The following is a 20,911-nucleotide window of genomic DNA, read 5'->3' on the forward strand; positions in this document are numbered from 1 at the left end:
AGTAATCTCGCCGGCAGCGCTTCTTCGATTTGAATTACCCTTCTGTTATTTCTTCGGCCGTCGTCGGGCGTTATCAGAAATCCGCTCGCTCGTCGGATTAGCATGTCTGAGGTAGCGACCATCAATTTCAATATCCACTCGATAAATATTCCTTTGGAAGCCGACTTCTTTCCTCTGCACCGATCACCCATCCCCCGCTCGACCAGCTCTTTCCCCCTCTTTTGGAGCCAAGAGATCCGTAGGATTCGATGGAGCAACGAGCTCGATAGACGGGTCGCAGACTGGCTTTAGATAATATCCTTCCCAATCTCTGCACGAGACTTTGCAACGATATTTTGCTTGGAAAGTTCAACCGGTGTAGCCATATAATGTCAGGTGAAAGGTAGAGGTCAGACAAGAGCCAACTGATCTGGAACAGGACTGACTAAGGGGATTTATGCGCGCGAATGTATATGTTATTGTATCGTTCATTTGTCGTAACAATGACACAATCCAAAAATCACGATTTTTCTTTTAATTCGTGTAACCTAATTGGTCAGAAGCATTCATAGGCTTAGTTTAACTCAATTCTATCCATCTTAATACGTATACACTATACACATAGTCTTCTTATATTTTACCAATACACAATACATTGAATATTTCTAATATATGGCTGTTATAATGGTATATTATGTGTGTATTGTACACAATACTACTCGGTTTGACCGCCACTGTTATAGGGTGTAGAATTAAAAGAAATCTATTTTGCATCTAACGAATGGTTAACTTCGAAACTAACAAACTGTTAAAACAACCCATTAAAATGGCAGATTACAAATTATTTTTTTTAGCCGTAGTTCATTCCAAGAAAACGTCTCGAGATTTGAGAAGCAAGTCCAGTCTAAAATTGTTATTTTGTTACAAATTAGTACTCAATTTCTCCTATATACTTCGCCCTTCTAATTTCTATTTGGTCAAGCACCGTGCTGTTTCACATTTCCCCGCGGTGGTTGTACAAGCATAGGCATAAGTAACGAAGAAATCTTCGAGACTTTTCCTTTGGTAGATTCTCTGAAACTGTACTTTGACGTAACGAAAAAGAGAAGCCTAAGACAGAGAGGAGAGGCTTTGGCGAAGAGAACTGCGAAGAGAAAAGAAAAGAGAAAGGAGAGGAAAAAAGGGACGGAAGATCAAGGTAATATTAATAAGTAGAAGGAAAAGTTGGTTTGATCAGCTAATCCGAACTCGTCCGGCACTAGACCACATCAGAGAAGGGCTCGAAGCGCCGAAGCTATTAGCATAATTACAATACTTCTGTGTCTGGCCCGATCCAACTTTCTGCTTATTTTAAGCTACAGAGCCCTGATATCTCTACCGTGATGGGATTGCGGACGAATCCATTACGCTGATGTAATGTTAAAAGGCCAAATCATTGGGATGAATGTTTTGACAAGCCGTCATTGATTCCAGAATTCTTGCGCCGGGTTTAATTGAACAACGTATTTCCAGTTTTTACAACCATCTATCCACGTAACGTGCAATTGCAACAAGTCATTCCCACACAATGGCCAAGCCTGTCTATTGTACCGTGCTTCAAGTAATTGGATAATTGCTGCGTTTCAAATGTTTTATCGTTTGATCGTTAATTATGATTAGACAATGAGTTATGGAATAATTGTGCATTTGTGACGATGACAATGACAAATACATTTTTGTTAATTTTCTTATTTGAATGTCCTTTTGTGATTAAATGTAAATCTTCGTGAAGATCGTGCAAATATATCGCGCGAAATAATTATTACAAAATTCTTATAAAAATTTCGTATAACAAGTATCGTAGAAGGAAAATGATCAAATTGAAACATCAAACAGAATAGCTTGCAAATGATTAATAAATTATCTCTTATCTTCTATACATCGTAGAACACAAATCTAACTTGCCCGCGTATAGAATTAATAATGAAAACGAAATTCGAAAGCCAGAAAGAACTAAACAATTAGGTGAGTATTTCATTTCAAAAGTCACGCGGGTTTTAAAAGTGTTAAAAAGTAATTTTTGAGTTTTATTGTTCGTATTGCGTGTATTTTTAATGACGAAAGATTCGTGTACATCTTTGCACCCTATGATCTATTACGCATGATAAAGTGCTGTTTGGGATCACAAGGGTGTAAAGCTGAATCAGCCATGATCAACAGACCGAGACGCCCTTCTAACTCGCTTATGTTCTTGCCAGAAATAAATCTCATTCGCGACGGTGTACGTAGATTGTCACTCTTTCGATTCAATCTAGGGAAAAAGATTCTGTATTATATGTAGCTACGAAAATCAATATTTCTACGATTATATGTATCTGTCAGTGGTTTAATCTATTTAAAGTTCTGTATAATATGAATTTCTTTCTATTAAAATACCATTTTCTGTTTTCTTTATTATTGTGACTGTTATAATTTTCTAACTATAATGATTCTTATTGTATATATCGTCTAATATTTACCAGAGTTAGATAAAATCTAATAAACATTGCCAATCAAGTGATTTTACATTCTCATTTCAATCTAACTCGATTCGAATTACTAAACACAGTTCACAGAAGTAAGAAAAGGGGAAGTAGAGTATAAAAGAACGTGGTTTCGATAGGATACGTTGGTAGACGATCGTCGCGAAAAACCGGTGGCTGGGAAATGAGTTAAACGAAGTTGGTCGCTGAGCGTAGAGAAGCGAAAAGCGGAGCGAGTTGCGGTACCAGTGACAGAGTTACGTTGTCGTGTGTAACGAAGTAGATTAGTCAGTGTGACAGAAGACCGTAATTTCCTAGGCAAATGACATCGATCGTGAACCTGACGCGTCGCGCTTCCACGAAACCTGCTGCGTGTTGTCTGTGGCTTTCGTGAAACATTCGATACACCATGTCATATTGGTCTAAAAAAAAAAAGAAAAAGAAAACAAGAAAGATTAAGAAAACAACTTGTTACGCGATGGAATTAATCATATTATATATAATTTAATAACAAGTAATGAAATATGTCGTTGGAAGGTCATATTGATCAACCACATAAGTTGGAAAGTACAGATGTGAGAAGCATTTTTCTTTTTTAATTGACCTTGAAATTTACTCAGAATTTATTTAGAATTTACCTAGACATTATCTTAAATAGTTAAGTCAGAATTTTTCAAAAGTGAACAAACAAAGGCACAAATTGTTAGTGCAGATTCTGAGAGTAGAAAATAATATGATAATAGGAGAAATTTGAATTAATATTAAATTAATAAAAGTTATTCATTATTAACACTTTACCGACCGATAGCCGATTAATCGGTTTTTCGTCGCCGATGCTTACCGACCGATAGCCGATTAATCGGTTTTTCGTCGCCAATGCTTACCGACCGATAGCCTATTAATCGGTTTTTCTTCGCCAACACTTACCGACCGATAGCCTATTAATTGGCTTTTCGTCGCCGATACTTACCGACCGATAGCCTATTAATTAACTTTTTGTCGCCAACAATTTTTCTCATTATTTGAGCAGTAATTTGTTATTTAGTACTAAGGTACCTTGCTCAGTTGCGTTAGTTGCGTTGCTTTGTTAGCTCCCACAGTTTTATACCAATTTGAAAAACTTACCGTTCACGATAAACGAAAAGAATGGTATTAGAGAGTCTAAATCGAAACAGAGCCGGCGCAAGAGAGAATCTGCGCCTGAGATGCCGGTTGGACGTGCGTATGCTGTTGAACCGCTAGCGGTCGGTAAAGTGTTAATTACTAATTTTTATATTAAGTAAAATTACAATTTATCTTACAATCACGACGTTATTATATAAAATTAGGATTAAAGAAAAAGATCAGAAAGCTTTCATTCGGATCAGAAATTTGTTAAATCGAAAGTAAATTAATCGAGAATACATTTTACTGCGAACGAGAACAAGGTGTGAACGATTTCAGGGAAACGATAAAAGAAAGGGACCAAAAAGGTTGGACGAGGTTACTTACACGTTGGTCTAAACTGGTGCTGTCTGATCCTACGGGTCTGGACAGCGAGTGGTCGGAAACGATTACATGTGATTTAAGGAGCTCTCCAGGTCTTGGACCTCCAGGTTGGTCGAACCACTGCATCTAGCTTGCTCCAGACCCTACTCTGTTTTATCTACGAAGTGCAGCAGTCGTCTCCACTTACACACCCTTTGCTCCCTGTTCTTTCGTATATAAACCTTCGATTACTTTCTTGCATCTCAATGTAAGATATACGGCACAATCGTCTATCAATGTAACAAGTTTTCCTTCACTTTCAAGAATTCTGTTTAAATATAATTCTATTTTATTGCAAACATAGAAATTAATAAATTTTATATAAATTTTAATAGAAAGTAATAAATTTTAATAGAAAGCCCTATAGTCTATAATTCTCAACCTATACATTTGCTGGTTATTATTACTTAATAAATCATTCTACGAAAGATTCCAAATATATGAAACAAATCTGAATCAGATATGTTAAAGGAACACACATGATCTGTTGTTCAAAGTCAATTATTAGCGGCCACCACAGCCATGTCAAAGTCACTCGAGCGATTGATGAAGCAGGCACGAACGCTACGGTGTCCTTCGTGCAGGGTTGAAGCAGGTTGCAGCCTCTCGAGACAAGTGGCACCATCGACATGGTAACGGCCTGGTAACTGCCTCGTAAGCTATCTAACGGAGCACTAGCGACTCGAGCGGTCGATTTTCTCGTGGTGATTCGAGCCTCGGCCTCAATGACCTCTTCATCAAGGATCACACGTCTGAATCCTCCGAGGTGGACCATAGATCGTTCACTTGATCGAGCTTCGTGGAAATTCACGAGGACTATACAATGTGTACAAGCGTGCGTAAACGCTGCTCTTCGGCTGGCTTCAATCTGTATTTCGCAGATAAGATCGATGATATACCGAGAGAATAATTTGATCGATATACCAAGAGAATAATCTGATCGATTCAGCAAGAGGATTTTTCTTTCGGTTGTGCTTCAGGACATAAAAGATTCAGTTATTCAGAACACTGAAAATTCAATCTGGGTATAAACGCTGTGTCTAGTTGCAGTTGAAAGCAGTGAATGCGTATGTTCAGACGCGAGTGCCCGCCGCTTATAGGAAATCCTACCTTTAGATAGAGAGTATGGTTTGAATCGAGAGGTTTGGGATTTTTTCGGAGCGTTGGATTACAAACCGATAAGCTCCTTCGCCTAATTGGACTTTAGGCTTTCGTCTATAGTCCGTAGGCGGGTAATCGACACGATCGTGGTTACGGTTGTTGCCGCTTTTGACGATGATAGCGATACAACGTTCGGTAACGATTGATTGGTCGAGATCGCTTGTACGTTTCCCCGGTAATGCTATTCTCTTGTTTCTCTTCCGCTCGGATGAAGGGTGTATTGTGGCTCAAGCTATCTCATTACGAGGCCACTGTTTGGTCTCGGTTAGAGGATGGTCCCCTTCGCTAAATGGATCACTCCGTTCCCATTAATTTGCATTTCTAACTCCAACGATCTTATCGAGAATTTCTTCCTTTTTTCTTTTTTTTTTTTTGTGACTTATTGGTATTGGTTCTTCTGGACAATTAATAATTTATGAGAATTGAATCTGCGGGATATCGTGAATTTTATTAGGATTTCTTTATCCTTTTAATGATAACTGTTTTTAGAATGGTGGAATTAAAAAGACTAATTCTTGGGTTATTTGAAGTTTGGATTGGTGGGAGAGTAATTTCGCTTTTATCGATGAGCAAGTGAATTAATTTTCACGTTACAGTGTTATTATTTTACTTAATTATTGAAAGATTCCAGCAAATAGCGTTCGTTCGAAAACGTTTGCCCGTTATTGTACGTGTAACAGTGAGAGTGTTTCGAAATCTCTGAGAATTTAAATTATTCACGTGCCTGGCCATTCGCTCCTAATGTAAAAAGGACATAAAATTATTTTCTGCGAATTTCCTGTATTTTATACATTTTATACGTTCTTTAATCCTCTAGGATTAAACGAACCTATCCAAACGGTCTCAGATGCTTCTGACACCAATTCAGAGATATGTCAACCTAATGGTCAGATGGCACCGACCAGCCAATTTCCTTTTGGTAGAAGATACGAAAGTATCCACCAAGAAGGTTCTTACGATTTCGTATATACGAAAAAATTGATCGCCACTCGTTCTTCCATTGTTATGTATGTAACTGGAGAGCATTCGGAACAAGCATGGCCTACGATATCGTCTATACGTTCTAACAAGTTCTTACGCAGTCCCATTGTGCTTCTAGCGAAACTCTCCTGGAGAATTGAATATCCTACGCTGCAAACGCAGGAGATCGGTGGTAATTGCGTCTGACCGCATCGTGAAACCCAATTGCTCCGTATTACAGCAGTTCTATAGATTGTAATTGATTGCGTAATAACGTCTTGCCATTCACTGTTCGACACCTGACAATCTTTTGATAGACAACCTGTACTAAACTGTGAAGAAAAGAATTTTGCTTATGTAATATGAGAAACATTTGTTCGATTTGATTTGAAACAGTTTTGAGTACAGAAACGATCCAATAAAGTTTAACTACAGAGAAACAAGATCGAAATCAAGTCCTTTTTAATTAACATATATGTATATATATCGTTATATATATATATACGTATCTTTATTTTTATATATACATATATGTTAATTAAGAAGGACTTGATTTCGATCTTATTATTATTTTATAATTTTATATATTATTATATTTATATAGATTATATATATATAATTATATAATATTTAGGACTGTCCCATTCGTGTCAAGGTTAAAGAACAAAATCTGTGACATGAAGTAATATTAGGGTTAATGTAGAACTGAAAAATCTGGGGTTTCTAGCATTCAAAGAATCGTTTCCCTCATTGAATGGAAAATATACCAGCCGGCCTTTGTCGAGCACAATGTCAGGCCTTACGATCGTTCAATATTTTCCGTCAACAAACTGCACGCGTTCATCTCGTTATAAAGTCTGTTTGATCGGCAAACATTGCAGCGCCGATGCATGCGGCCTGCATCGCGTGGCTAGTGCGACATCAGCCAGGGGAACAGAAACCGTTTCGACCCTCCTGTACCACTTGATTACGGAATCAGTTCTGTTAAAACGAATAATCTTACAATTTCACGTCAGCCAGACATCAAACTCGCTATTTCGCCTGAAACTTTGGAAGCTAATTCGATTTTTACCGCAAAACGATGCGTTTTTAATCAAGTGAATCTTTTTAAACTGTGGTCTTTTTCTAAAACTCTAAGAAAATCTTATGAAAGTAACATTATTGTTCAATAAATTCTTCTTGCGATAGGTTCCATTATCTAAATCTCAAATTGAAGAAAAGCTTGGCAGATAATCATTTGTTTGTCTAAATATAAAACTGTAAATGAAACTTGTCTTCACGAATAAAAAATAATTTTGTAATATATGCTACACACATTTATAATTCTGTAACATAGATTCAACTTAACAACAAATTACACCGAAGATATTGAAAAATCTGTACCTTAAGGTAAAGTGTTAACACTTTACCGACCGATAGCCTGTTAATCGGCTTTCTGTCGCCGACAATCTTTCTCATTATTTGAACAGTAATTTGTTATTTAGTACTAAGGTACCTTGCTCAGTTGCGTTGTTTCGTAAGCTCCCACAGTTTTATACCAATTTGAAAAACCTACCATTCGTGATGAACAAAAAGAATGGTATTGGAGAGTCTAAACCGAAACGGAGCCGGCGCCAGGGAGAATCTGCGCCTGAGATGTCGGACTTACGTATACTGTTGAATCTCTAGCGGTCGGTAAAGTGTTAATCGTTTTAATGCCAGGGGTTCATTCATTCAGGGGCTTCGTTCATTTATTTGCGAGAAATGCCGATCGAGGTGATCGCGCTGCTCTTTTTTTCGTTTATGCAGGTGGTTTAAAATTATTTGAAAAAAGAAAAGTAATTACGAGAGGAAACTCTGTTATGACTCGCGACGAGCTACATTCGGAACCGATCGCGTTGCGAATTGACAATCGTGACCAAACATCGCGACACAGTTTACCACAGTACACGAACAGCGCGATCGCGCTGCGTGGCTCTAAATCGGTTAAAACAAAATCTCTGTGTGTGAGAACACACGTTAATTCTGATAACCTTTACAACGTCCCAAAGACGTAGAACATTATGCGAAGAAGCGGTGAGCTTTATGGACGCGTTTGGAGAAGATAATGGGTCCCTCCCGTGTACGTTAGATCATCTTGTACGGTAGTAGACCCGCCAGCAATCTCGACACTTTGCATCTGTGCCCAATATTCCACATGGTGGAAGGGTAGTGGCAGCCATTGCTGTCTTATGTCTCGAAGACAGCTCACCTACGCCGGGCCAGGATGACAAACGCTGCCATCTAAACAAAGGGTCTCGGGATATACGCAGCGCAGACACGCAATTTCCGTGGCATGTAAATCGCGCGAAATGAATTTCTGCCAATCACGCACGTGCGTCAACGCCACAATCATTGCTAACCTTACCGTGTGTCTGGGCATCTATCGTTTGATCGAAAAAAACACAAGCTCTGTGGACGCTACCTTTATTCTGAATTATGACTAAACCACGGATTTTCATGCAAATTTAAACTTTTATGGTCCCAAGAATTCAAATTTAGATGGAGGTTCCTTTTATGTGTCAAAAATTATAACGAATACTGTACTTTGGATATTTGATATAATTTTGTATATTATACGCATTCTGCGTATTTTTGCCACTTTAAATTTTGCATAAATGCTTAAAAATTCACAGTCGAATTATCACACTCTCGATACGAAATTCACTTTACCATCAACATTTATATAAGAAGCGTTTTTTCCCGTAGCAATAACTCAAAAAACTGCAAATTTTTCGTTACGTCGTTTTTGCAGCAAATGAACGGTATCATCGAGCTTCGATCTTGTGAAATCTGTATAGGAGATACAGATAGAAACAGCTGAGGGGTAACATCGGGTTATCAAGACAGTATTCTCTTTTTTTTTCGCGCATTCATCCGAGCTGTCGATTTGGTACGCGTGAATCGCACATGCCTGCTCGATGGCCCGATGCTTCCACGTTTGGGTGATTGATGTTTGCCGTCGTTTCACCGACACGACTACATAAATCAAAGGGCGCCCTTACTAGCGCGAACCCTTTTCTTGCCGCTCATCTCTCTTATTCGTTCTCTTTTTATACTCCGATCCACTCGGTAAGGCGGCGGGGTTGCGTTATCAAATCCGTCGATGACAGACGAGAACGTATTAAATACCGAACAGGACGAGCACATCGATTGTCGTCAGAGGGATGAAAACGGTGAGAAGTAAACGAACGAGCGCGTGCATCATCCCCGAGGCTCCTCACGATTCAGATATGTTTTCTCCCTTTCTTCGCTGTTCCCCAGCCTCCTCGCCGATTATGCGTCCCTGGGCGCTTGTTCTTCGCGTATTATTCGCTTCTACGAGGGTACTAGCGTGCCTGCTTCTGACAGTTTCGTCGCGGATACTGTAATTTTGGAAGGCAACACGTGGGGCAAGAATGTTTCATCTTAGGTTTCGGGATAAGTTCTTTTATCACGAAAGGTGATAAAATTTGTGAGTGGAAATGTTGAAGTTTATTGGAAAATTTAAGATTAATTGGAATGTTTAAGAGTAAAATTTATATTTGAGATAATTTTTAAGATACTTTTAATATCTTTGTTATAAAAATTGGAAGTCTTTCTTGATCTCTGTTTGATAATATTCGTCGTAATAAATAGTTACGAGAGATCAATAAAATATGTAAATAAATTAGGACTTCAAATGTTGTAGTTGTGCAGTACCGATCGCTCTGAGATTTTTTGTTATATCTTGGACTAGAGTCGGCAAAAATCGACATTTAGAAAATGAGTTCGTAGTATAAATGAAACTTAATGAAAGCAGGGAAATTAATTTTATGATATTCAATAATAAGAATTGATAATTTGCAAGAGCAGAAATGTTGTAATTTATTGGGAACGAAAAATTGTCGACTAGTACCGATCAGTTATGTAATTAGTAGATTTTTCGGTTTAAATGATTAATAATGTTAGAAAAGAGACATTTAAAAATTAAAATATACATTATTATTCAAATTTTATTCTAATATACATCGCAAGTACAATAATTAATGTTTTCTTAGTCTTAGTGTATTCGACGTGTGTCCAGCTTTTACATTCATCGTTTTTGGAACATTCAAAGCCTCAGCAGCCTGCCTTTGGCTCATTTTATTTTCGAGGAATAGCTTCAAAGCCACATTCAACATTGTTCTCGTCTGTCAATTTTCTTTCCTTCTCTTTTAGACAAATGGTAAAAAAAAGAGTAAATAAACATCTTCAAATTTAATTTCAATTGCCAACAAATTAAATTAACAGATAAAAAAGTGTAATCTGTACTAGTCGATGGCTGAATGATCGGTACGAGACAACAAACACATGGAAACGTTTAGATTATAATGTATATAATATACACAAAAAATCGCAACACTGGGGCTGGCAATTAGTAAACTAGTTATAGTAGACATAACAGAAAAAAATCATTTACTTAACTGAGAAAGAAAATATCAGCTCTAGAAGATAACTTTTTACACTCGACATATCAACGTATACATTTAACCTGTCAGAAGAGCGAAAACAATGGCATAAACAATATGACTTCGAAATATGTTACACAGAATTATTATTTTCATTTGTTTATAACAAATAAAAGTGTACTAGCATCTGGTGAAAAGAGGCAGAACTAATTTTGGTTGGAACTGTGTGCCGGTCATTGCCGCACGACTCTCCGCTATACAAAATATTATATTTATGATTTCTAGTTTTTTAAAAAGTCCGCACAAGAATACAAAACACACGATGAAAGAACAAAATAGCAATTAATCACGCGCGATAGTAATAAATGTGTACGCTACAAGTGACGCAGCTGTTAAAACTGCTGCTCATTGTATTTCATGCAAGGGATGCACGTACAAAAGGGTGGATTCATTCGTTTCTTGCAACTCGTGCAGCTTTAGTCCCTCTTTTTACGTCTACATCGTATTTCTTGTCAAAAATGATGTATCGATAGAAATGGCAGTCAGGAATACGCATTCGAAAATAAATGTACACAATTCGAATAGTTTGCGAGTAATTGAAATTTTCATTATAACAAGCTACGTAGATAATACGAAAAATGATCATAAAAAATTATTCGATTTCCAAATAACATCTTAAATTTGATCTGTTAGTGGTTAAATTTCATGATTTCTTAAATTGAACATTGCAAATGTGAAATATTCTAAATATTGCTTCCCCGTAAAAATTGAAAATAGATTCCAAACTTAACACTCATCAGACTATTTTTACGATTGGGACATTCTAATAGAATTAAAAAAATAAACTGTCTTCGAATGATCGATCCTAAAGACAGAACAGCAGAGTCTGTACTCTCTCAGATAAATAGTTCGCTGACGGGAAAAGCGGACAGAGCTCTTATACGAATTGGCTGAATTCCAAGGACTAAGTCGGCAGAAGCAGGACCTTCTTTCTTTGTCCTTGCTAGGTTCCTTTCATCTCTGACCGGGATCTCTTTTAGCTTTAGTTGAAGATCTGAGGAATAGTTGAGAGTTCGGCCGATAGTTGAACGAAGCGGCATTTCATTCCGCTGGAAATTCCGCGAAACATATAGGCGACCGCAATAGAATCGCTGGAGACTTCAATCTTTATCGGTGAATCGGACGCGAAATATTGCGAACATTCGCGAAATTCTTCTAGGCACGACGACCCACGCACTGCACAGACTTTGTTTACGAACGATGTGAACGCGAAACGTTGAAGTCGAAGTCTTCGTTTACGAATCGGTGGAGATCTGAAAGGAAAACTTTCGAGACGGGATGCCGCGTGCTCGTTTCCTTGCGAAAATTCACGAAAATTCCCCTCAAAGATCCCGCCATTGCGTCAATCTTTGTGCCTTAACATCTCTTTGCAAGTGTTGAAAAAGAATTTATATTTGATGTCGCATTTTGTTCGTGATATTTCGTATACTATATTGGAATAAACGGTGCGTTTTTGGCAGTGAGGATGCGTTCGAAACTTAATACGAGCAGATAGTTCGAGCAAAAGCTCTTTCGGAAAATTGTATTTCTGTTTCTTGAATAAATTCTCTAATTTTAGTGTGTTACAAGTTCTATTTGATGAAATTGGACGTAAAATTGGACGAATTTTTTTATATGCGTATATGATTGCACATGGTTGAAAGAATTATAGCGTTAGAGTAATAAATTAAGAGATATTATTAGGTCGCCCAAAAAGTTTCTTTCGTTTTATAAGGAAATAATGGATGCACAACATTTTCCGTTTTATACTATTTTATCGAATTACGTGTGATCCATTTTGTCTTATCAAAATAAAGACAACGTTCGACAGATTAGGTTTCATATTTGTATAAAGATGCGTCGTTGTAAAAGACATATCTATAAAAGAAAGACACTTTTCGGACAATCTAATACATCAAATAATTATTTAACTTACGTGTTTTATTTCTAACCTTCTTACTTTCGTGTAAAAAAATTGCTAGCACTAGTAACTTGTAATTTGCAACTAGTAAAAATACTGTTCATAATATTATCTCAAGTGTAATATTCGTGAAACGTATACCTGTATGTAAATATCTAAAACAAACATTCTATCGATTGGAAGTTACGATGCAGATAATTGTCTTAATAGAACGCAATTATGCACGCCACATGTATGACGAAGTTCTGGCATTTGTTTGACGGTTGACGTATCTTGTAAGAGACGCTATTATTTTTTAAAAAGATATGATGCATTACAAGTGCATCGATAGTTAGGCATTCTTGACATAATAATACATTACGATGTTCGAGGGATAAAAAATGCAGGAAATTACTTCTATACAAATGCCATCGTTACGTCGTATTTCTAAAACACAGGTGTACCTCATTAGCATTTGTTAATTAGTAGACCGCTATTCTTTAGTTTCGTATAAATATGTGGCAGTTTTTTTAGTGGATCAGTTGATTGCACGCAATTAATAACACGAAGCAAACATGGTTTCGAAAGTTTTGTACCTCCTGCTCATTGCCTGTATTTTGGGCACCGTCGTCCAGATGAGTTTTGCCGGACCATCCAACTCATCTGAGACAGCCGTCTCATCCAACTCATCCGAGACATCCGTCTCATCCAAGCAATCCGAGACATCCGCCTCATCCAAGTCATCCGGCTCATCCGAGTCATCCGACTCATCTAACTCATCTGACTCCTCCTCCGATTCATCCGCTTCATCCGAGGTATGAAAATACGTACAAAATCGTACACCTAAGCTTCTACATCTATAACTTTTTTATTTATTAAACAAATTGTGTTTGCGGACAAAATAATTATATTTATTAAATGTTTTCGTAATAAACATAAAATACCAATAATAGTATCCAACATTTTATCATAAAATAAATGTTGCATTCTGTTCCTTTTACGTCAAAAAAGGACTAATATGTTTGTTTTTTATTTGTGCAGTCAGAGGAAAAACCGGCGGTAAAACCTGTAGATAATCCTAAGAAACCTGGTGGTAAACATGAGGATAAGGACAAGCGAAAACCACAAAAACCGCCCACCAAACAGGAAGGTAACCTCGCAAAGACTATTAATCTCCAAGATATCGTAGGTTTCGATCGATTCAAAAAATCGAATTCTTTTTTTCGTTTTTTTTAATTTTCTTACAATTTCTGGCGCAAATGGTTATTAATGTAAATGTTACGTACTTTCTGAACAACCCAGTAGAAGAATCACACGTGACACTAATGTCGCGTTAGGTGGTCGACTTACGTCAAATATACCGATAAAACATCTTCTCTACAGAAGCTGAAAACAAGTCTGTGACGAAGAAACTCGAGATCGTGTTACCAACGATTCCAACTTTCTCCCCGATCCCAGGACTTAAATCGAACGTCGACAAAGCTAAAGACTTGATTGCACGCCGTTTGAACAACGGAGGCAGTTTTGTCAACGCCGTTGCGGACAGTATAAGGCAGGCAGTCCATGCTGCTAAGCCTATCCTAGCCTTAGGCGACTTGATCAGTAAAATTATACGGGCATTCGCCGAGATAGCATCATTAAACCCAGTCCGACTCGGAGCTCTTGTTCTTCAGGAAGGTGTGAAAATTGCCACAAGTATCTTGACCGCATCCTCTCCTATTCTGATAACTGGAACTGTAATGGTTGGACGTTAAATAATCAATTACAGTGTATTATAGTAGAACATTTACTTTATATGCAACTATGTATTAGTTTTGGTTGCAATTATATTTACGCATCATAAATATGTTTGTTGTTCTGTTTCTTTCATACACCTTGTGAGACTTTTTAGCGAAGCTCATAAATGAATATGAAGATACCTGATATCGTTACTTTTTAAAAGTGTTTAATTTAAGGATTATTGGTACTTTGACTGGAAAAATATTGGATCCTTTAAAATAATTAATATTTTGTGCGATCTTTTTCTTCTTCCGACAACAATAGTTTTTTCGGGGATTTTGTAAAATAATTTTTCCAAAAATTTTTTTTTTTACTATTTATCTAGTACTTTGCTTTTAATGTTTAAATAAATTAAATCAACAAATTATTTACGTTCTTTTAAATTGTTATAATTTTTATGATTTTTAAATAGTCATTAGAACTCTATTTAATGAAATATATGTAAAAAGTCTAAGTTTGAAGAATAATTGTTATCGATATAAATGATATTGAGTGATACATTCATATCAACTATTTGCTATGCCTTGTCAGAGCATTAAACACGTTCGTATTTTTTAAAATGAAAGTATACGATTTAGACATAAAAATTCGGGTACGTCTCTTTCAGCGTGCAACAAAAACGGAAAGGTAAATATGAGTTTTCACGGTCGCTGACCGATTCATCTCTCGGTTCTCCTAACAATCTGTTCCCACCTCATAAAATTGTCATCGTGCGTGCATAAAACATGAGGAGACGTTCAAGCACGCAGTAGTACAGCGCGAATCTACACCTGAAAATATAAGGAAAGATGGTATATACATAGTACACTATTGCTCAAAAGTATCAACATCTCTAAGTTTTACATCTAATTCGTAAAGAACTTTTCCAACGAGGTTCGTGCATACGACACGTATGATTCTTAATTCACATTCATCATGTTTCTCTTGTGACGCTTATAAATACTTTTTACGAACTTTCACATGGTTATTCTGCACGAGTGCAAAATCCTGATCGCTTAATCATACAAACGATTACTTATGCGAATTACCGCGTTTTATACGAAAACAAAAAATATCGTAATACTTATGAACGGGAGTGTATGTGGTAGCTCGCGGCATTGAATGCCTACAGGGTTGTCGATGAAGACTCCAGAGGTTTACGTTCGACGACAGGAGGCAACCTGAGGGAAACGAATGGCGCGGGAGAAGGAAAGGGTCGTTCGAGCGCGTATTTCCACCTTGCCGCCTCCATCGTGAACGCTAAAATACATTTTCCTACGAAGTGTCGTCACGGGAGGGCCTCCAGCTGCTGGTCGTGATATTCTACATGCGTAATGCTCGCGACGATATTTCCATACATAAATTTCATCCGGAAGAAAGTGGGCGGCTCAGTGGTTGCACGTCGACGCTGATGACGCGTCTTCGCGACGTGCTCGAGAATCCGTCCGTTGATCGCGGTTTGCCACCAGTTATCACAATCATTATTCTTTGTTTCGTGACGTCTTTCAGAAGGGTTTTGTTATCGTGGATCAGAACCTGTACGGGCAAATATTCTACAGCGATACAGCGTAAGTATTCGTCCTTTATCCTTTAAGGGAACGTGATACGGTATAGGTATCTTAATACCTTATTTTTAGATAAGTATACCGGACAAAAATAGTGAATAAACAGAATATACATATATTCCAATAACTATTAGATTGATTGATCTTCGTTTTCCTGTCCGATTTTATTCGCGGAGAGGCTCGTTCGCCATATATCGCGTCAATGACAGTCGTAATTTCTCGTTTTGACACGATAATCGACGCCACGAATCGGCCGATCGCCTATTTCGGTTAAAATAAGAGGGGTGGTTTGAATGATATTCACACTGAGTTAACAATTAAAATATCGTTTAATACTGGGTTATTTTAACAATTTTTGAAGAATATAAATGTCTACGAATATTATATATGATAAATATAAAAAGTGTTCTTAACGAATCGTTATTCAGCGACGATGATGTCGGAGAGGAAGGATGGGTGGTCGCCGCCCCCCAATTAACGATTCCTTGGGGGTTCGTACAAATACGTCTAAGCAGACGTTGGACATCTTGGCCGTAGAATGGATTAAAACATATGATAGAATATATGATTTATTTTAAATATGTACATTATATGGTTGGCGCAACAAACATAAAAAGAAGATTAAAAAGGAAGTACCCAACAGATCTCACGAAGGACATAACATAACATCACCACACTAAAAAAATAAATCAAGCAAATTCGAAGATGGTATCCCACTGGGGGTAGCCTTCCACATGTTATATTGCTATACCACTAAGCTATAATATTTTACCAAATGTCCTACTGGACAAATTGTAAAATGTAAATATATATATAATAATAAAAAAAAAAACATCTCTATCTCCATCGTCACTCCATCGGATTTGACATTTCCATTGGGTTGTGACATTGATTGTCGTGATTTATCGAAAAATGTTGATTTATCAAAGAATTGTCGACATTTGAACAAGAATCGCTGTAGTTTACCTGGAACACCTCGCCATTTATACACGAATTTTGGAGATTCGTCCACGAATTCTCGAAATGTATGCCGTAATTCTCCCCATTCGACCATAAATTGTGATTATTCGAGGACACATTCATGCAATGCATCCGCGGATTGTCATCGTTAATACGCAAATTTTCATCGTCCCTACTCAAATTGTCGCTCTTTATATACGGATTTGTGTTATTAATGCACGAACTCTCATTGTTCATCCACAATTTTTTCTCGTCCATCCAAGAATTCACTCCTGTCGTCCAGACATTCACACCAGTTGACCACGCATTCTCGGCAGTTGTCCACAAATTTACGTTCGTTATCGAGGAATCCTGGTAGTACGATGGTATCCACTCAGGCACTTCGTTGCTGGTTTTGTAGCTTTTTGATGTATCTCTCATGGCTCCTGTTTCCTGTGTTTTCCCTGGAGCTAAATGTGAGCAAGGATTTCAGTGATTCTACATTATTTACGGGCAGACATTTAAACGATGACAGTTTATTTATGAACAAAGACTCCAATGAAATTATTATAGGATAACATATTAATGACGTGCATCATCTAATTGAAATAAAACAAAAATGCGCGATATGAATTTTATGAATGGTTTATTAAAAGCCATTACTTTCTTGTTAGAGAATGATAAACTCGTAGTTTGAAGGACTCGATGATTGACCCAAATTACTGATAGTTTGTGTCAACATATTGATAGTCACAAATTTACATCTAAATACACATAATCGTGAATAAACTGTGAATGTTTATGCATTTATTCTGCATACATGCTTTTTTTATTGCACGTATAAAAATAAGAATTCCTAAACATTCGCAGTCTAGTCGTAATATTAACATACCTGTCACGGGCTTTTTTTCGGGGAAGAAAAGTGCAAGAACACGATCTCTTAGTTTCATTGGATTTGTAGGGCCCACTACGCTGTTCTCCACGGATCTCGAGGTGCCTTCAGGACCCGAATTCTGAAATCCAGGTGGTGGAGCGCCCGGCATCATGTACGAAGGGTTTGGCATAATTGGTGTTTGTTTATTAGAATCTGGATTGTAATTCTCCATCAAGCCGGCCACTAAGCGCGTTATGTTAAATAAACTGCACACGTTAGTTTCGAAAACGTGTCTATACAGGTCAGCAGAATGTGGCTTCTTGTTCTTGAAATCGTAGATATTTTCGTTGTCAACAACCCTAGCGGAATTAATTAGCACGCTTACGCCCCCGAATTTCGTCTTCGCAGATTCAATGCTCTCTAATACGTCCTTGTCGAACTTCACCTAAAAAGTTAAAAAGTATCATACAATTATTCATTGTGAAAACATTACGTACTATTGTTAATTCAGAGTTTTGTTAAAATATGAAAATTTTACAACGTAAAATTTCTATCGGATTACTTGTATTTTGATCGTTTTGTCGTCTTGTTAATTATCTTATAGAGACATTACTATTATATTAGGTTGATTTACATCAAATAAAATTTGAAATCCACCTAGTTTCTTCTGATATATAAGTATAAATATAAACTAATTTCCTTTTTATTCAATGTACTTTTGTTCGACCGTATTTGCGGGGAAAAGCGTTCGCGGTATAACGCGTCAACGAAGGTCGTAAGTCGTCTCGTCTCGATAAGATAATCGACGCCACGAATCAAACACTCGCCTATTTAAGTTAAGAGAATAGGGGTGGCTTGAATGATATTCACACTGAATTAACAATTAAAATATCACTTAACACTGAGTCAACAATTGAAATATCAACACAGAATTAACAACTAAAATATCGCTTCACATTGAGTTAACAATTAAAATATCAACACTGAATTACCAATTAAAATATCACTATTTCTAACAACTTTTGATTACTACAAGTGTCTACGACTGTTGCGAATGACAAGTGTAAAAGTGTTCTTACAGAACAGCGGAAAGCAGGTGACACTCAGCCGAAGAATTTTCGTCAAATAATGTTCAGGTAAATGATGTCCGACTCTTAATAACTGTCATCCCCCACCATAGGTCCCTCTCAGGGTGTAGGAGGCCCTGCAATACCGTACAGGGAAAAGACACTTATCCCATGCTTTACCGTAATGTAAACTTTAGGTATGCATTGTATAAATTCAGGATCTCTGCAATAAGAAAAATCTCTAATTCTTATGGTTTATGAGCAATAAATCAATTCTTTGGAAATAATGTGGGTCCGAGTAAATACGATTAAATATTCGTTGACTACCTCGACCGAAGGATGGATTAGATTATATGGTGCAGTTAAGGACGTTTTCATTGTAATATGCATTTCCAAGTATATTCTAAGACTTGTTTTAAATATGTGTATTATAAATATATGTTTAAATATGTATGTCGGAGATGAAAGGACACCGGAGACCTTCCCTCTGGAACTTCGGGAAAATCCGTAAAATTGTAATTAAAATTTACAGCTGTAATTAAACAATTTGCCGTCATTCTACCCAGTTGTACTTATTTGCGATTTGTGATAATAAACTTGTGCTCAAGGCGACCATCAGTCGCCGAACGTAGCCGCGGTCAATGGGACGGGCGCTTCGTCTAACAAAAGTGTGGAGTAATAGTATGACCCTCATTAAAAGAAATACCCATAGACACAATAAATACCAGATGTTAATGCTCTTACACGGCACAAGTCCAGTTAGCCTGAGGACCCGCTATAAAACCTAGGTTTTTGGTAATTAAGATTCTTCAAACGGACAGGCAGTCTTTGTCCCAAATTGATTAATTGACAGCGACGTCAATTTCCCTTACCTTTCGTAATAAAAATCGTATTACTTTAAGTTGATTCTTGTTGAACCCACAAAAAAGTAATAATTTCAAAACGATTGAAATTAAATTAAATAATTCGATCATTCACAATAAATAGACTCCTAAATAACAACAAATAACTCCAGGTATTCAACAATTAAGTACTATTTTATAGCAGATTATGTCGGATATATATTTATAAAAGGATTTATTGCAAAAGAGAGATATTTATTTTACACAACTGTCCTGCATGTAAATACATATGCTTATGTTTGGTTCCCACTGAATATTTTCATAGATTCAACGTTTTGAATGTCCTTGTGAATCTCCTTCTTGATTGTACCTGTAGCCCATATCTATACGTATATTCTCGCCATTAATCAATGGATTTTCGATGCATGCTTGAATCAAATGAGCGACCTCCTCGCAGGTTCCGTAGCGCTTTGGTGTGAGTTTCATTGCGATCCACCGCTTCCTTTCCTCTTCTTTATGTAGAGCTAAATGTGAGCAAGGATTTCAGTGATTCCACATTATTTACGGGCAGACATTTAAACGATAACAGTTTCTTAATGAACAAAGACTTCAATGAAATTATTATAGAATAATTTATTTATGACGTGCCTCCTCGAATTGAAATAAATCAAAAAATTGCGATATGAATTTTATGAATGGTTTATTACAAGCCATTACTTTCTTCTTTGAGAGTGATAAACTCGTAGTTTGAGCGAATCAATGATTGACCCAAACTACTGATGGTTTGTGTTAACATATTGATAGTAACAAATATACATCTAAATACACATAATCGTGAATAAACTGTGAATGTTTATGCATTTATTCTGCATGCGTGCTTTTTTTATTGCGCGTATAAAAATAAAAATTCCTAAACATTGCATACTAGTCGTAATACTAACACACCTGTCATGGGGCTGTCTATGTAACCAGGACAAATTGTGATAACACGTATTCCTTGCGACGCGAGTCCTCTAGCTAAAGGGATCGTCATGCCAGAAACAGCGGATTTCGTGGCGCCATAAGCAACTAAACCAGGTGGTGGTTCATAAGCCATCATGCTCGAAAGATTTATAATGACTCCTCTTTGTTGATTTGAATCTGGTTTGTTCTTTGCCATCAAGCCGACCATTAAGCGCGTTACGTTAAATAAACCCCACACGTTAGTTTCGAAAACGCATCTGTACAGGTCAACAGAATGTGGCTTCTTGTTCTTGAAATCGTAGATATTTTCGTAGCCGACAACACCAGCAGAATTAATTAGTACGTTCACGCCGCCGAATTTCGCCTTCGCACATTCGATGCTCTCTAATACGTCCTTTTCGAGCCTCAC

At 37.1% G+C, this 20,911-nt stretch overlaps 2 protein-coding genes and 1 long non-coding RNA gene across 7 annotated transcripts; 1 reads left to right on the top strand and 2 right to left on the bottom strand.

Moving 5' to 3' along the window:
• Positions 1-308: 308 nt before the first annotated feature.
• Positions 309-12,665, bottom strand: LOC117156777 (uncharacterized). 5 transcript variants are annotated; one of them, XR_013058168.1, is made up of 3 exons: positions 12,547-12,665; positions 3,972-4,174; positions 309-2,902 (listed from the first exon to the last, which is right to left on the bottom strand). It is a non-coding gene; the product is annotated as an uncharacterized LOC117156777 (long non-coding RNA). The 5 variants fall into 5 exon arrangements; XR_013058166.1 differs by having other exon boundaries at positions 3,972-4,169; positions 12,531-12,665; XR_013058167.1 differs by having other exon boundaries at positions 12,531-12,665.
• A 348-nt stretch (positions 12,666-13,013) lies between these two features.
• Positions 13,014-14,340, top strand: LOC117156776 (uncharacterized). Its single transcript, XM_033334116.2, has 3 exons — positions 13,014-13,309; positions 13,536-13,644; positions 13,878-14,340. Exons 1-3 carry the CDS (start codon positions 13,070-13,072, stop codon positions 14,246-14,248), a joined length of 720 nt encoding a protein of 239 aa, XP_033190007.2. The 5' UTR covers positions 13,014-13,069; the 3' UTR covers positions 14,249-14,340.
• A 5,526-nt stretch (positions 14,341-19,866) lies between these two features.
• LOC117156912 (3-hydroxyacyl-CoA dehydrogenase type-2) lies at positions 19,867-20,710 on the bottom strand. Its single transcript, XM_033334426.2, has 2 exons — positions 20,485-20,710; positions 19,867-20,063 (listed from the first exon to the last, which is right to left on the bottom strand). Exons 1-2 carry the CDS (start codon positions 20,708-20,710, stop codon positions 19,867-19,869), a joined length of 423 nt encoding a protein of 140 aa, XP_033190317.1.
• Between the last annotated feature and the right edge of the window lie 201 nt (positions 20,711-20,911).

This window comes from Bombus vancouverensis, chromosome 4 (genome assembly GCF_051014615.1).
Source record: "Bombus vancouverensis nearcticus chromosome 4, iyBomVanc1_principal, whole genome shotgun sequence".
Lineage (NCBI taxonomy): Eukaryota > Metazoa > Arthropoda > Insecta > Hymenoptera > Apidae > Bombus > Bombus vancouverensis.

Coding starts and splice junctions, on each gene's coding strand:
- LOC117156912 (XM_033334426.2), bottom strand. CDS start 20,710: ATGGTCGGCTTGATGGCAAAGAACAAACCAGATTCAAATCAACAAAGA. Junction 20,064..20,484: donor CATAGACAGCCCCATGACAG/GTGTGTTAGTAT, acceptor GCTCACATTTAG/CTCTACATAAAGAAGAGGAA.
- LOC117156776 (XM_033334116.2), top strand. CDS start 13,070: ATGGTTTCGAAAGTTTTGTACCTCCTGCTCATTGCCTGTATTTTGGGC. Junction 13,310..13,535: donor ATTCATCCGCTTCATCCGAG/GTATGAAAATAC, acceptor TTATTTGTGCAG/TCAGAGGAAAAACCGGCGGT. Junction 13,645..13,877: donor ACCGCCCACCAAACAGGAAG/GTAACCTCGCAA, acceptor TCTTCTCTACAG/AAGCTGAAAACAAGTCTGTG.